Here is a 16,499-nt window from a genome sequence, read left to right as displayed (position 1 = left end):
CCTGAGGGAGTTTTGATAGCTGTGTCTTTTAAGGAATTAATTTGTCCATTTCCCAAAGCTGATCCTCCTAATTAGCATACTGCACTAGCACGCATCCCTCTTATATGTAAAATATAACTTATTTATTTTTTTTGGCTATATCATTTATGGAGCCTTGATGGCAAAGCAGTTAAGAGCTCAGGATGATAACCAGAAGGTTGGCAGTTCAAATCCCCCAGGCACTCCTTGGAAACCCTATGGGGCATTACTACTCTGTCCTGTAGGTTCGCTGTGAGTCGGAATCAACTTAACAGCATGCAACAACAGCAACAATATATAGTTTATGGAGACACTATGGAATGGATGGCCTTCTACTAGTTACTTAACCAGTGCACTATGAGAACCATGTAGAGACTTAAAAAAAAAAAAAACCAAACCTGTTGCTGTCAGGTCGATTCTGACTCATAGCGACCCTATGGGACAGAGTAGAACTGCCCCAGAGGGTTTCCAAGGAGCACCTGGTGGATTCCAAATGCCGACCTTTTGGTTAGTAGTTGAGCTCTTAACCACTGTGCCACCAGGGCTCCTGTAGAGACTTTAGAATGTGGCAAATCATCTAGAGAAAAACCAAATAATCCAGTGATTTGATTATATCTGATTATTCCCTCTTTCTTAAGTAATTGTCTCTGATTTCTAAAGCTGAATACAAAGTAATACATGCTTTCTCATTTTTCAGTTGTTTCTGATAATATAACAATTCAAGGAACAAGTACAACTGTTTCACAACAAATAGATTTGACAACTCCATCCCAAATTACTGGACTAAAACCACAAAAGACTTTATATTCCTCTACGGTGATGTCTAAAAGTATACCTGTGTTTGCAACTAATTATACAACCATATCATATTCCAACACAACGTCTCCACCTCTGGAAACAACGACTGCATCAAAAAATTTTAAGCCATCCGTAGCTGAGATATCCACATTAGCAGCAGATACTTTACTTACTTCAGCAGCCATCACTCTGCCTACCAAGAGTATATCCATAATTACTAATAACAATTCCATGAAAACAAGTAATTCTCCATCATCAGAAAGGACAATGACAACAAAAATGGCTGAAGCCATTACTTCTGAGGCCTTTCATCAAACTACAGCTACTGATTTTCTATACACATCTGGATTTACCAATAATTCAGTTGTATCTAAAACTTCAGCAACTAGATCACAGTCTGCCATTACAAAGACAACATCCTTATTCTCATCTGTTGAGTCGACATCCATGACTACAACATCTTGGCCCAAACACAGATCCACAGATATTGGGGCACTCCCTATATCCACAACTGGCCAGGTGTTTCTTGCATTTTCAACTGCTGGAACTGTGCCTTGGTCCACAGTGGAACAGACTTCAGCTACAAGTACTACCATTGGGACTGCATTAGCATTCCCACCTGAGCCTGAGCTCATCTCCACAGCTGCTCCAGTGGACTCTGTATTTCCTAGAAATCAGACTGCATCTACGTCAGCAAGAGCTGATATGGAAATAGCATTTACAGTTCATTCAATGACTCTTCCAGCTAGGCCTATTGAGACCACCCTTGCCCTAAAAACAGCTGAAACAGAATTGACATCTACAAATTTCCAGGATGTCTCGTCACCCAGAGTGGAGGATGCCATATCTACCTCCATGCCAAAAGAGGCCTCTTCTATGGCCCTTTCTTTCAGGGCATCCTCTCCATTCATTGGAGTTCAGAGTGTACAGACAGTTATTGATGATGAGACTACACTTACAGTCTTAACTCCAGGAATCACACTTGAACCTACAGTGGCTGAAACTAGTCTTTCCCCCCCAATCACAGGGCCAGTATATACACAGAATATGCCCACAGCTGGTGAAAACATGTTTCTTTTGAGTTCCACTAGATCAACTTCCACAGCCAAGGTATCTGGATCGGGCCCCACAACTATAACTGATGAAGCTGCTCACCTATTCTCCACCAATGAGACCGCTCGGACTCCCAGGCGAGATCAAAATCTTTTGACATCTGTAAATACAAGCACCATACTTACATTGATGCCTAAAGAAAATTTCCTATCAGCATTCCATGGGGGTACTTCTAATATAGAACATTCATCCACAACTACTAACATTATCACTCCACCAGAAGCATCCACAGGGAGCGAGGCTACTACTGCTGCTGATGCTACTATTACTGCTACAGCCAGATATACAACAGCTCTATCCAAACTGATGTCACTGTGGTTTACTAATTTCTCCACAGTTTCTGGCACCACATCTGTACCCAAATCATCTGAGTTACTACTAAAAACCACCCCTATGTCCACAGTAGCTGCAAATGAACTTCTTTCAACACCAAGGGAGACAGTTGTCCCACCAGAAGATACGACATCTACCCTTGCTGACGTTAAATCAAATTTTTCTACTGAGGAGAGCCCTTCTGAGACCACACAAACAGAAACAAATGTTACAATTGCGTTTGGAGAGACAACAGACCTTGTTCCAAAGTCTGTGGCGACACAAATTTCCAATGCTACTGTAACAAGAAAAGAAACAACTTCCCATTATCTTAAAGGAAAATCAACTACAGCAGTGACATCTGAGGTTTCTCCATTTTCAACAATGCTGGAGGTAACAGATGAATCTGCGCAAATGGTGACAGCCTTGACCACCATTTCCCCTTTTCCCAATATAGAAAAGACCAGTACCCTAGTGGATAATAAAAACACAACTACCGAGGTTAGAAGTTGGTTTACAACAAAATCTGTGAAAACCACACCTAAGAGTTTGAGTTCGTACAATGCAACTACAGAAATCTTTAATTCCACCCATACGTATACAGCAGGTTGGACTTCAGAGAGTCTACGTGAGGGGAACTCAGTTCCATCTCCCACTTCTGGGCTTGCATGGACACTCCCTGAACTCCTGGATGTATCCACAACAAGGATACTTGGAACCATTTTCACCACTACTCCTACGGACAGGACAGCTATGTCCTTGTCTGCTGGCATGTTACCTCCACAGCCTATATCTACCCATTCCCCAGCAACCCCTGGGCCTGTGACCCATATGTTCTCACTGCCAGTTAATGGCTCTGCTGTCACTTCTATGATGGTATCTAATGAGACTAAGGTGACCATGCCTGAGCCTTCAACACCAGCCAGGACTTTCTCCACATCTATGCTCTCAGATGTCTCAACTCTGCCATCAGCTACCGTGACCACAGCATCAATGACAACATTGAGTCAGACTGCTTCCACAACCAGCAATAACATGCCTACCCACAGAGACTCTATTCTCACCACTTCAGAAGGCACAGTGATCTCTGTCAAAATGACACCCATGACATTTCCCTCTCTGACAGAAACTCCAGTCCCTTCACTGAGACCCCCCACTCCTATGACAACTAAGGTTGATACCACCCTTCATTCCACCTCATCTGACACAGTAACTCCATCTACACATACTCTTACCTATTCCACGTCTCTCCCTAACAACATTCCTGTTGTGTCCTCCACTCATGTGATCTCAACTGCATCTACACCAGTAGCAACCCAATCTGCATCTCAGGTGGCAGAGGCTACAGTGCTGGAAAGATCTACCCATGCTCTGAGCTTTCTACATAGTTTGAGTGGTGGCACAGATGCTCTTAGCTTGGTTACTGGCACCACAGAAACTTCTGTTGTTGACGAGACCATGCCCTCACACACCTCTGCCAACAAGTTTACTACCTCAATAGACATTCACAATTCTCAATCTTCTACACGTCTTGTAAACACACCCGTTCCCACTCTACTGATGATAGGCACCTCTACCGTATCATCTGACAAAGAGCAGGCGATCACTTCCTTGGGAAACACTCCTAAAACTATGGATACAATAGAAATGTCCCCATCAAAGAATTATTTTATTTCATATTCTCAGGGTACTTCATCCTTGAAAATGACAGATATGGGATTTTCAGAAACCCTAAAAATTTCCAGTCACCAAACATATTCACCTTCAGAGATTCCACTTGGGACTCTGCCTGAGGGAAATTCAGCTTCATCTTCCACTTCTGGGAGCACACAGACTACAGCTACTTTGACCTCAAATAATACTGTAGATGCTCATATTTCAGAAATGTCTACCAGGCTTGGGAAAACAGATCTCCCTCCACAAGCTCTGACAACCACCACTTTTTTGTCTCTGGAAAAAGAAAGCATGAGTGCCCCTTCAGTGTATACTCCCAGATCTGTGGAAATGATATTAAGCCCCACCTCTGTGACTCGCCTTGTCTCATTCCACCAGGATACTTCATTTATAGATACCGCAACTCCTAGGACAACCAGATTATTGAATTTTATGAACATCAACACAACTACTTCACACTTGCCTTCACTTAGGACTCAAACTGAGGTGACTTCAGTTTCCTCTCCTATTTCTGAAAGCACACAGGCTTCCCCTGAGTCCCTGTCTCTTTTCACAACGGAACTATTCAATGCCAGTTTTCCTATTATCTCTACTGACAGGATCACTACAGCCCTTTCTGTTCCAAATGTACCTACATCACTTCTTGGGAAAACCTCTATGGCAACACGTATTCCCATTTCCCAGATGTCCTCATTGCCAATTAATGTCACTGCTTTCACTTCCAAAAGAATTCCTGAGACTCCCACAATTCTAATGACTCAGTCTTCTGAAACAACATCCCCAGGTTGTTGGAAAAGCTCAGTTGCAGCCACTTCTGGGCCAATGTCTGAGATAGTCTTACTGCCAGTTAATGACTCTGCTTTCTCACCTGTGGTGGTTTCTTCTGGTACTTCCACAACAGCTGGGCCATTCCCTACTTTATCAGCTTCAATTACCCCAAGGACTGCTATGACCATAGAAACATCTACATTGGATGTCATACCTGTGACATATGCTGGGCCTTCTGCAAAAGGCACAGTGGTTTCCCCTGCTTTCGCTACTTCAGAAATGACAAAGATGTCTTCCAGCATCACACCTACAACCTTTTTCTCTCTGGAAGAGTCAACTTTTCCCTCTGTGAAAACCATCCCAACCACTGTTAAGGCTGGGATAGTGACTCCACTGATAGGCACCACTGTCTTCTCTCTACTCAGTTCTAAGAACACTGAAGCTGTTTCTTCCACCCCAACGATCACATTTTCACCAATTCTATCAACAGCTCAACAACCATCACAAGGAGATGAGGCTACAACTCTGAGCCTATTACCTGGGATTACTCACAGCTCCCTAACTACTGTGAGTAGTGGTACAGAGACAGCTCTCACAAATACTTATTCCAGAACTGTTGTCCCTGAAAACGTGCCTTCACTTACTCCTTCAGGTAATCTCCATACATCCTTGAATATTCAGGTTTCCCCATCTTTGACTAGCTTTACCGGCATTCCTGGACCCACAAAAAGTGTGAAAGTCACCACTTACCTTTCTTCTAATACTGGAAAGATGACTTCCTTGTCAGAAAATACTCCCTTAACAGATGAACTAACAAAAAGTGCCACATCTATCAATACTCCTATTTCATATCCTCCATTGACCCCATTCATAGCAACTCCACTCTCTTTGACATCATTTCTTTATTCGCCTCATAGTATTGAAACAGAATTCTCTACTACAAAGACCTCTACAGTTTCTACAACCCACATGACTGAATTTCCAATTCTGGGAACAGCAATAACATCTAGTAACTCTGAGTCTTTTCTTAAGACTTCCTGGAGTACACTCACAGCTACAGATTCTCAATTTCCAGTTTCCACCACTGCTCATGTACCTACACCCAACAACATGGAAACAGCAACTCTACAACTTGTCCCAGGGTCTTTGTCAATATTCATAGCCCCTCAGACTGGCCTCGTATCTGAAGATACTGCCTCAAAGCCATCAATTCCCATGTCTGGGATTCTTTCTACCTTTGGGCTGTTTGAGAGTCCTTCATTATCAGCATCTTCAAGAGCTATCCCTACCACCTTGGCTGACATTAAGCAAACATTTGAGAAGACATCAACATCTGTAACTCCTGGGATCACACTTCCATCGAAACCTTCTAGTGCTGCTGCAGGATCTACAATTTCGAAGGCTGCTACTTTACCCACGCTGATTTGGATCTCATCTAGTTTCCCTTCAGTTTCCCCTCTGGCAACTGTATCCAAAGCCCCTCAAGTTATAACTTCTACAGTAGAGGAGCCAAAATCCACATTTCTGACTTCTGACACAACACCAGCACACCCATTTACTAACTTTACAACACTACCCTTTGCTACTGTAGGCACCATACTCACTAACCCCATGCCTACACCTACCGGATTCCCAGCTTCTCTCCCTGTGTCTGTAAAAATCACAGATGACAATGCATACATTTCCACATCCCCTAGGGCATTCCCCAGAATCACTGTGATGGCCAACTCCAGGACTGTGTCTCTACTTCCATCATTTAGCAGGATGAGTATGTCACCTCTTACAACTGATCACACCCTGTCTGTTGGTTCCATACCTCTGTCCAGCCCTACAGTAACATCTTCATGGAGCAGTATCCCAGCTGTATCAGTATCCCCTACTTTAGTTCTTCCTAAGCCCACACTGGACTCCCTTCCAAATATAACCACTACTACTTCCCCTACGAATAGAGCCTCATTTCCACTCATATCCACTGGAGTGACACATCCTTCTACAGCAACTGGGTCTTCACTAATCTCTTCCTCTTTTGAGACTACCGGGCTGAACAGCACACCTTCCTTTCTGTCTACAGAAACATTGACTTCCACTATTGCTGCTGAGTATACAGGTACTGTTCCACAATGTGCCATTGTGATGACAAAATCTATGCCATTGTGTTTAAATATTTTTGTATACCTAGCAGGATGCATGCACAATGGGCCATGTGTTCTTCAATGTGGTCAGCTCTCTGAAGGAAGAAAAGAATAAAGAAGGGTGCAGTGATGTTTCTTACCTTCTTCAGATAGTGGGAACAGTGGATACCTGGTCAAAACATAGACTTCTGTAGCCATCTTGCTTATCTTTACTTTTTTCAATTATGGTGCAAATGTATCTTTTCACTCAGTATGATATTTCTAAGCCCCCTTTTCCACCAGTTTTGTTCCCGAGCCCTTGACTTTGACTCTGCCAATGTGAACATGGATCAGGGACCTCACCCTCTCCCCAGTAAGAGGATTAGATGGCCTAGGGCCACTCATATTGACCTCACATCAGAAAACACCAGAAGATAATCTATCCTGCCTTTATCAATACCTCTTAAACAGGTCTCAGCCTTCTCCAGTCCTCACGTCCAGCTGGGTAGGAACGCTTAACCATGGCCAGGGAGTATTTGGCTTCCATATTGCTCAAGTTTTGTATGCTCCTACAACTTTTAACTTTCCAAAGTTGAAATTTGATAGGATCCATAAGATCAACAGGGACATAAGGAGAGGATAGCTTGAAGGAGAAAGGAAGGTACAGAAAGAAACAGTTGTTGTCTCAGTACAAATGATCTTGTGAGATAATATTCAGCTTGGTCACTGAATGGACTGGAAATCTGTTGGCCAATGACAGTGGAGGATTTGGGGAGATTTGCAGAATGTCTATCAACTGTGTAGAAAGCAGGGAACCGTGGAAATAAAGCAAAAACTGGATGGTAACATATTGTTTGTCTTTTGGATATATGGTCAAAAGTGCTGGCTCTTGCTCTTGGAATTAACCAAAGATTAAGAATGAGACATCACTGTTTGGTTTGCTGTAAAATGGAAATCATTTTTGACCAAATTTACAGACAGTCAAATTTCTTGAACCAAATGAAAGGACAAAATTAATCTTCTTGTTTTAAATTACAGTATCCTTCTACAATATTGAAATGATCTTCTCAGTCTTTGATGGAGAGCCAAGGACCCCTATTACCAGTGTTATAAATGAATTTGCAGAATATTGGGTAAAAAAATCTTTTGAATATTTATGCTACACATAAATATATGTGACTATGTATATATAGAGAGAGAAAGAAACTGTAGATTAAAACTATGCTTTATTTTTTCTACCCATAATCCATTTCACAGCTTTTTTTTTTGCTGTAAATCTATCTGCTCTGTAAGCAGCATCATGAGGGTGTATGCAGTTTCTATTCCATAGTACCAGTGTTGTAAGCCTTAACAGGGTGTTATTATTTTAATTTGTTTAAATCTGTACATTTCCTTCCACTGACACAAATTCTGAGTCTTTGCCAAATTGTCCTATTTGGGGGAAGTTGGAGAGCAGTGATGACAAAGTCTATGCCATTGTATTTAAATATTTTTGTTTTCTGCATTCTAATTTTTTTCTCTGTCTCCAATGTGATGTTTTATTTATCCTTATTTTTCTGGTAAAAAAAAAATAGGAGTAATATATAGACTATGTAAAAAATTCAGACATAGAAATCTGAAACCCAGAAAGTGTATGAATGTCCTTTCTAATACTGCTCCTTACATTAACTATAGGGTCGCTATGAGTCGGAATTGACTCGAGGGCACTGGGTTTTTTTTTAATTCTTCTGAATTTTTTTTCTGTGCATATACCCACATGGATGTGTATGTCCCTTAAAAAAAAAAGTGGACTCATACTAGTTATGCTATTCTGAAGCTTGTGTTTTCTCCACTTAATCATGTATCTTTGAGTGTATTCATGCTGGTAAATACAGGTCTACCTCAAACACTGTAACAGATGCATAGGATTTCACTAGGTGGTTATAATTTCGTTGTTTTTCCTTTAATGCAGGCATCTGCTGGTGGACATTTATGTTGTTTCTATTTTTTCTCTATTTAGAAACAATGCTGAAAATGATGTCATTGGAATAAATTTTGGAGGTGCATGAGTATGTTTACAGGATAAATTCCTAGAATTGGAATTGCAAGGTCAAAGGGCATAAGCATTTTACATTTTAATAGCTGTTTGCTAAATTGCCTTCCAGATATGTTATACTAATTTGTGCCCTCCCCCACTCACAGTGACTGATAGTATCTGTTTCCCCGGTCTCTCCATCAGCATTTATTTTGACGTGTATATGACATGATTATAGTGCTTGAAAATGGGTGGGTAAAATGCAAATTGGAAAACCGAATGGAGCGGATGGAAATGTTGAGCCAACTGAAATAATGAATGCAGCCTAATGATCACATTGTCCCAGGTGACTTTGCTGGGTTAAGATAGAGGAGGGGGAATGCTAACACTGATGGACTTTTTTTTTTTTTTTGTCTTTCACAGTTGAATTTTATATTTCAAGACAGTGAATTTACTCTTGCTAATCTGGCTACCCAAATTAAAAGCAGGTATGTGAGAGTTGTGTACAGTGGGTGGAAGGGCAGTTTGAGGGTGCATCTGGTAACATGTCTGTTCATATCCAAAGAGGATTTCCTTTGTTTATGTCTGAGTCTTAGGGACTGCTGCATTTTTAGTCACATGATCCCTTCTGCATGTGCATCCTTTCTGGAATGAAGATGAAATTTGCATGATTACTGTAGGGTACTGAGCCAATTGGGAGAACAAAATAGAAGAAAACAAATAGAGGAAACAGTGGAATTGGACCAGTTACCGCTAATGGCCCCTTTAGCTCTGAAATTCTAGGATGCTGTGGTTTTTTTGGTTTTAAATCATGTTTTAAAAGGGCGAAAGGCAAGGATGGTCAATGCAGGAGGATTTATAAGGCCTTTTATTTTAGGACAATGCACTTTCAAGAATTACAAATTCCAAAGGGAACTTGAAATGTTTAAAGTGAGGAATGTTGAATAGTCCAAGCCTTGCTCGTGCCCAAATTTGGAAAGGTGATTGCAGTGAAATCCACAGGCTCTGAGTAATATCAAGGAGACCAGGGCAAAGGCAGTTGGTCATCTCAGAAATATTTCCTCTGCTCTTACCTTGCACATATACTAGTCATTCTGTTAAAGGAACACCCAGAAGCAGCACTTTGATAAATAGGCATGGCTCTGTATACCATGGTAAGTTGATTTTTAAAATACATGTGGCTACCTTTTTCTACACACTGGGATTTTGGTTTCTCTGACATGGTTAGATATAAAAAGGTTCAAGGAAGGTTCATATAAATTAATATATGTGAATCCATGATAGATTGCTCAAAGAAAATTAGGGATGTTTAGAATATACAACATTCTTTGTAAAAATGTGTCTATTATTTTTCTTTATTACAAAAGTAATAAGTGGCCATTATAAAATCTTAAATCTTTATAGATATTTATAACATGGATAGTGAAAATTTCTAGAAACTTCCCCCTGCCATCAAGAACTCCTGGTAACAGTTTTTTTTTGTTTGTTTTCTTTTTATATATTCCTCTGGATTTGTTTCCATGCATTTACTGAGAGAATGGGATCCAACTCCACATACTGTTTTATAACCTTCTTTTCTTACTTTAGAATATATCATATGCATTTTTTCATGTCAATACATGTAGATCTAGCTTATTCATTTTAATGGCTGAATAGGATACTTTTGCATGGGTGTCTTTATCCAATTACCTAGTGTTGGGCATTCGGGTTATTTCCACCCTTGTGTGTATATTTTTATGCACCTTTCCTGATACTGCTGTGGGATGGGTTCCTGGAAATGAGATTGTTGAGTCAAAGGTTCACCACCACTCTGATCTGCAAGTAACGACCAAGCTCTTTCGAAGTGTTCCCTTGGAGTTCTTTCACTATTCGGATCCCAGCTCAGGGGTTCTACTGTTCTGCCTCAAAGGTGTCTTTCTCCTGATCTCGTGTCCTCATGTATTTGGTACTACATTTACTTTTTCTGTAATTTTGTGCTGCTTTTGATACAGAGACATGTCTGAGGAAGAAGTAACCATGGACCGAGCTTTTGTAAGTAATTTTTTCAAACCAAATCTGCATGTGACCCGTTCTGTACCTGATTATCAGTACCAGTTGCCATCAGGTCAATTCTGACTCATTGCGCCCCCATGTGTGTCAGAGTAGAACTCCGCTCCATAGGGTTTTCAATGGCTGATTTTGTTTGGAAGTAGATTGCTAGGCATTTCTTCCAAGGCACACCTGGGTGGACTTGAACCTCCAACCTTTCAGTTAGTAGCGAGCGCGTTAACTGTTTACATCACTCACGGACTCCGTCAAAGATAAATAAATCAATAACTCTTCTGCCAAGTGTATATTATTGAGCAAGGCCCATTTTTGGTAATTGAGGACAAAATTACATGACTTTACTTGGACTGGGCACAAGAACTCATCAAAAAAACCATTCTCTGCTTTTCTGAACTATCCATGTGGCAGGTTTTTGAGGCATATTTTGTGGCCTATGAGACTTGTGGAATGACTTGGGAATTGTAAAAGGTTGATGGGATATCTTGGTAGTAGACATCTTGCAAAAAAGCAGCTCTTCCAAGAGTGATGCGATAAATCCACCCTCTAGTTGTATGGATTTGAAGTCAGAGTTTTGTAAAACTATCTCCCACCACCCTTGCCCCAATTCTCAGTACTTATTTTCCAGTGTTGTGCAAATGGTTAACGTACTTGGCACCTCAGAAGAAAGGCCTGGTGATCTACTTCTGAAAAACAAATCAGCCTTTGAAAACCCTATGGAGTACAGTTCTACGCTGACACACATGGGATCGCCATGAGTTAGAACTGACTTGATGACAACTGGTAATTCCTGTGTCTCAAAGCTTTATAATATCACACTTAGAAAGATTAGTAAGCATACAGCTTTCAAGGTATTTAAATATGAGATACGTATGTAAGTGATACAAAATACAATCAAAGCTCCAGTGAATTCCAAATTATCTGCTGTCATTCAAATGCTTTCTGTAAACAGCTGAGTCAGAAATTTTATTTATCACATTATAGATACCGTAACCCAGCTAAAATTCCTCTTAAGTAATAAGTGTAAGAGCCTGTTGGTGAATAATGTGGTCCCCAGAGTCAGGCTGCTTAGGTTAGAATTCCTGCTCTTCCATTTCCTGGTTGTGAGACCTGGGCAACTTAGTTAATCTCTCTGTGTCTGTTTCCTCATCCATAAAATGGAGCTAACCATAGTACTGTTCCCTCACAGGGCTGTTGAAAGGATGGAATGAGATATTTTACATCAAGTGTTTAGCTTAGGGCTTTGCTGTTGTTAGCTGCGGTGGAGTTGGCCTCCAACTCATGGTGACCCCAAGCACAACAGAATCTGGCCTTTGTGATCTGCAGGGTTTTTGTTGGCTGATTTTCAGAAGCAGATCACCAGGCCTTTCCTCCTAGTCCATCTCAGTCTGGAAACTCTGCTGAAACCTGTCCAGCATTATAGCAACACTGTAGCCTCCACTGGCAGATGGGTGGGGGCTGCACGTGAGGTGCATTGACTGGGAATTGAACCTGCATATCCCTCATGGAAGGCAAGAATTCTACCACTGAACCACCACCACCCTCAGCTCGGGGCTTAGAACATAGTAAATGCTTGATAGTGGTTACCATTGTCATCATCAGACTAGTACCCAGATCCAGAAGGCTTGGATTCCACTCCCAGTACTGTGACTGGTCTGCTATGTGATGCTGGGCAGATCATTTAAAGTAAGACTTGGCTTTCTCAGCTAGAAAATAGGGCAACAATCCCTCCGTCTTACAGGGTTGGTATGAGGACTGAATGCGTTGATATTTTTGAAGGTGATTTGCAAAAGGCAATGGGTTATATAAATATAAAGTGTAATTATGATTGTTGTCATTAACAATAAACCTTGTACTCAATGGTGACATTGGTTTAAAGGTTTCAGTGACTATGTACTTTGCTTTTGCATCATTTGGCACAGAGAGAAGGACAAGGAATGGCTACAATTTCCCATGTACCATACAGGTAAGAGCCAGGTTTATTCATAGCCAGTACATTTAGTTCTGATTTTCCTTCCATTTAATTCCGTACGTGCAGCCTGTTGGTCAGAGTTGTCAGAAGGAGATCAAAGTACCCGGTGGTTATTTCACAGATACTGTAATTGGGCTCTTGCCTTCATGCAGTACGTTGTTTCAGTTGGTCACAGCACAGCCTAGCAGCCTGCCCGCTGCCTCTTTGTAGTGAAGAGAAAATGGGGTCCAAAGTGGCCATAGTTTGGGGGTGGGGGAATAAAGGGTTTGTTATGGTCAAAAAGGCCCACAAAATATCAAGCAAGGAAATTGAAAGGCAACATGGAAGGCAGCCTTTGTCCCGTTCAGACTCGTGCTCTAGCTCCTCCCTGATCACTGGCTGCTTTGGTCAGCTTGATGGCTTTTAAGAGGGACGTAATAGCCAAAAAGGTTCATGGAAAAGTCACTGGAATTTCTAGGATCCTAGAGGTCTGTTGCAAGCAAGAGAAGAAATTTAAAAAGAGGAATCATCTTCAGACTAGAAAGCCGAAAGCTGAGAAGAGATAGACTGCAAATGGAATGGGTGGGATGAGAAGGGACTTTACCAAATATGGATCAGAGGAGGGGTGAGGTATAGCTTAGATTGGACATTGACAAATGTTTTGAGTAAACACAGATATGTCTAACTGTCTACAACTGATAGGAAACTTTGGAAATGTGTTCTTCAAAAATATGTATCTATAAATGGAAGTGAATATATAGATAGATAAGTTTGTGAATCTGAAATAAGCTCCTTAAAGGAATGTTAGAGGAAGTTAGAATGTTCAAGGACCTTGCTATGGAGTTGAGGTCATGGACAACCTTTTTCTATCATAAAATATCTTTTAGTGGACAGAATATTCAGAAATGCCTTTGTAGAGTGGAGGTAATAATACCACTTACCTCATAGGGTTCTTGTGAAGATAAAATGAGTCAAAACATGTGGGAAAAAAGCTCCAAAAATGTTAATTACTGTCATTATTATTATAGCACGGGCCTTCTGCGGAACACATCTTTATAAACTAATTGAGCATGTGCCTATTTGCCTTTTTGTCATAATGATGGATAAATTAGAGATCGGAAAGATAAAAGGCTTTCTCTGAAGGAGTAAATCCTGAATATTCTCACTTCTCTATTAATGATTACAAACTTCTAGAGAAATTGCATGGCTAGTCAATTTCAACAGAATGCAAATCTTGCTGACCGTTCTTTTGAAAATAGGTTTTGAGTTGTCTGTTTTGGTTATGAGAAGATGTACCAGAAGATTTCAATATGCTGCCTTCCAGCGTTTCTTAAGATTTTCTACTTAATAGTTGTAACACGTTTGATGTTTCTGGACTACCAGTTAAGTCTGCTGTCGAGAATTTCAGCACCATAGGCCGAGTCACACTCTGTTGACCTAACTGCGACATCTTTCTTTTTTGCTCTCCTTTTTAGCTGTGTTTGTCAGGTCATCATAAAGGCCAACTCTTCTTTAGCACCCACCGAACTGATTAACAAGATCAAAAGCAAAATACATGGCAACCTCACCTATACAAACTTCACACAAGATCAATTGACATTATTAGTAAAGTCTGAACATGTTGCAGTAAAAAAACTAGGTAATTATTTTTTTTGAGGGGGTTATTTTGGTATGAATTCACTCCCTTTATTATCAAGCCCATAATGCATAGTAAGGGAACCAGAGTTTAGTGGGCAGAGATGCCACCTTCATGCTCTTTTCCACATCCGCAGTGCCCACTTGCTCTGACAACTTTTCTACCTTTAAGAGCGTCTGAAAAGAAACAGTGCTGGAGGGCTTACCAAGACCATTGATCAGCCCTGGATGTTAGCAGTGGACAGTTTATCAACAGAGTGAGAGCCTTGCCTCTCTTGCAGAAATATGCAAAGACCTGCGGAGCTTCTTCATTGCATGTAATAAGTGCCCTATAGGTACTCCCTAATTTGTTGATTGACTCAGCCAGCCTATTCTTCTTGGAAAATGATCTGGGAGCTGTCCCAGATTTCTCTCCTGGGCATTTTCTTTTCAGATTAGCAAGGCTTTGGTGACAAAAGAAAAAGGCTACCAGGCCCCCCTCTACTTCCTTCCCCATTCCTGCCAGCTTTGTTCCTTTCTCCCAATAGACAGTGGTGAAAACATTGAGCTAACCCAGATAGCACACATAGACATTAGAACGCACAGTCCTTGGCAACGAACTAATTAAGTAGTGCAGGGCAGCCAGTAATCATGCAAGGTGAGTGGGGGATGGAAGGCAGGGAAGTGTTGAAGCAACAGGCAGAGCCCACCATGCCAATGACGCTAATGAAGGTATCCTGAGAGTGAGAAGGAACCCTGGTGGCGTAGTGGTTAAGAGCTACGGCTTCTAATCAAAAGGTCAGCAGTTTGAATTCCCCAGGCGCTCCTTGCAAACCCTGTGGGGCAGTTCTACTCCATCCTATAGGGTCACTATGAATCAGAATCGACTCAACGGAAGTGGGTTTTTGAGACTGAGAGGAAGCCACCTTTTCTCCTCCCCCAGAGAGGAGACTGGGATGGCTGGGCAAGGCTGGCTGGGGCAGTGCTTGAGTCACTCTGTCCACTCCTGAGGGAATGATTTCCGGAATCAGGGTCATGCACCCAGTGGGTGGTCTTATCACATCTCCGTCTCTGTGGCAATGGTGGGCAGCAAAACCTTGCCCTACCTGCCCTTGGGGGAGGGTCGTTAGTTCTGTCCCCCAGCATCAACCTCAGAGTAGGGCTTCTCTGTCTATATTGGTGATGTCAGATACACTGAGTTTACTAAAACAAAACCCACTCCAGAGTCCACTAAGAGAGGAGCCACTCAGAAAGAAGTTGGCCTACACTCTCCTGCCCTTGTATAGCAAATTAATAGTAGGTACTTTTTACTTTTTACTTAGGAGGGAAGATGCCCTGGGTAGTGCAAATGGTTAAGCCCTTGGCTGCTAACTGAGAGGCTGGCAGTTCAAATCCACTCAGAGGTGCCTCGGAAGAAAGGCCTGGCCATCTACTTCCAAAAAATCAGCCATTGAAAACCCTATGGAGTGTAGTTCTACTGTGGCACACATGGGGTCACTATGAGTTGGCAGTGACTCAGTGGCAACTGGTTTACCTAGGAAGGAGGGCTAGGGGCAGGTGGGAGCTTTTGATTTTCACTCTAGACCCCTTTGTGTGGCTCGATTTTTTTTCCCCCAATGGCTATGTATCATTTTGTAAAAAGCAGAAACTGTTTTGTCCACTGGTGGTTTTAATGAAAAGGATTAAATGTGCTGCTATACTGGTGTGGCTTATTAAAAAAAAAAAAGAGAGAGACTATTTAATGCTATTTTCAGTGAAGCCTGGTTTAAATGACCTGGTAGAAAAAAAGTTTCCTCTTTTATTTGCTGATGTTTATGTGCAAAAGGCACTTAAAATGTGCATACATTTTCTCTTTAGAGCCAGGAAGGTGCAAAGCTGATGAAACAGCCTCTAAATTCAAAGGGACATATAAGTGGCTATTAACCAACCCCACCGAGACAGCTCAAACTAGATGCATAAAAAATGAGGATGGAAACGCTACTAGAATCTGGTATGTACCAGCCAACTTCTAATTGCTAGTTCACATACACAAAGATCCACTTAATTGGGGGCATGTTTCAATGTCATTCGTCTGAGTAGGTTC

The 16,499-nt window shown here is 41.5% G+C and overlaps 1 protein-coding gene across 1 annotated transcript in view; it reads left to right on the top strand.

Moving 5' to 3' along the window:
• The window catches only part of ADGRG4 (adhesion G protein-coupled receptor G4), a 140,140-nt gene that overhangs the window by 54,539 nt on the left and 69,102 nt on the right, over positions 1 to 16,499 (top strand). Inside the window, exons 3-9 of the mRNA XM_049873031.1 lie at positions 716 to 6,790; positions 7,833 to 7,927; positions 9,232 to 9,296; positions 10,800 to 10,846; positions 12,772 to 12,817; positions 14,278 to 14,441; positions 16,274 to 16,406. Of these exons, the coding sequence (XP_049728988.1) occupies positions 716 to 6,790; positions 7,833 to 7,927; positions 9,232 to 9,296; positions 10,800 to 10,846; positions 12,772 to 12,817; positions 14,278 to 14,441; positions 16,274 to 16,406 (6,625 nt within the window). The remainder of the gene's footprint in view (positions 1 to 715; positions 6,791 to 7,832; positions 7,928 to 9,231; positions 9,297 to 10,799; positions 10,847 to 12,771; positions 12,818 to 14,277; positions 14,442 to 16,273; positions 16,407 to 16,499) is intronic.

The sequence above is a fragment of the Elephas maximus genome, chromosome X, assembly GCF_024166365.1.
Source record: "Elephas maximus indicus isolate mEleMax1 chromosome X, mEleMax1 primary haplotype, whole genome shotgun sequence".
In the NCBI taxonomy this organism is placed as follows: Eukaryota; Metazoa; Chordata; class Mammalia; order Proboscidea; family Elephantidae; genus Elephas; species Elephas maximus.
Note: the sequence above shows the minus strand (reverse complement) of the source record. Positions and strands in the feature narration are given on the sequence as shown.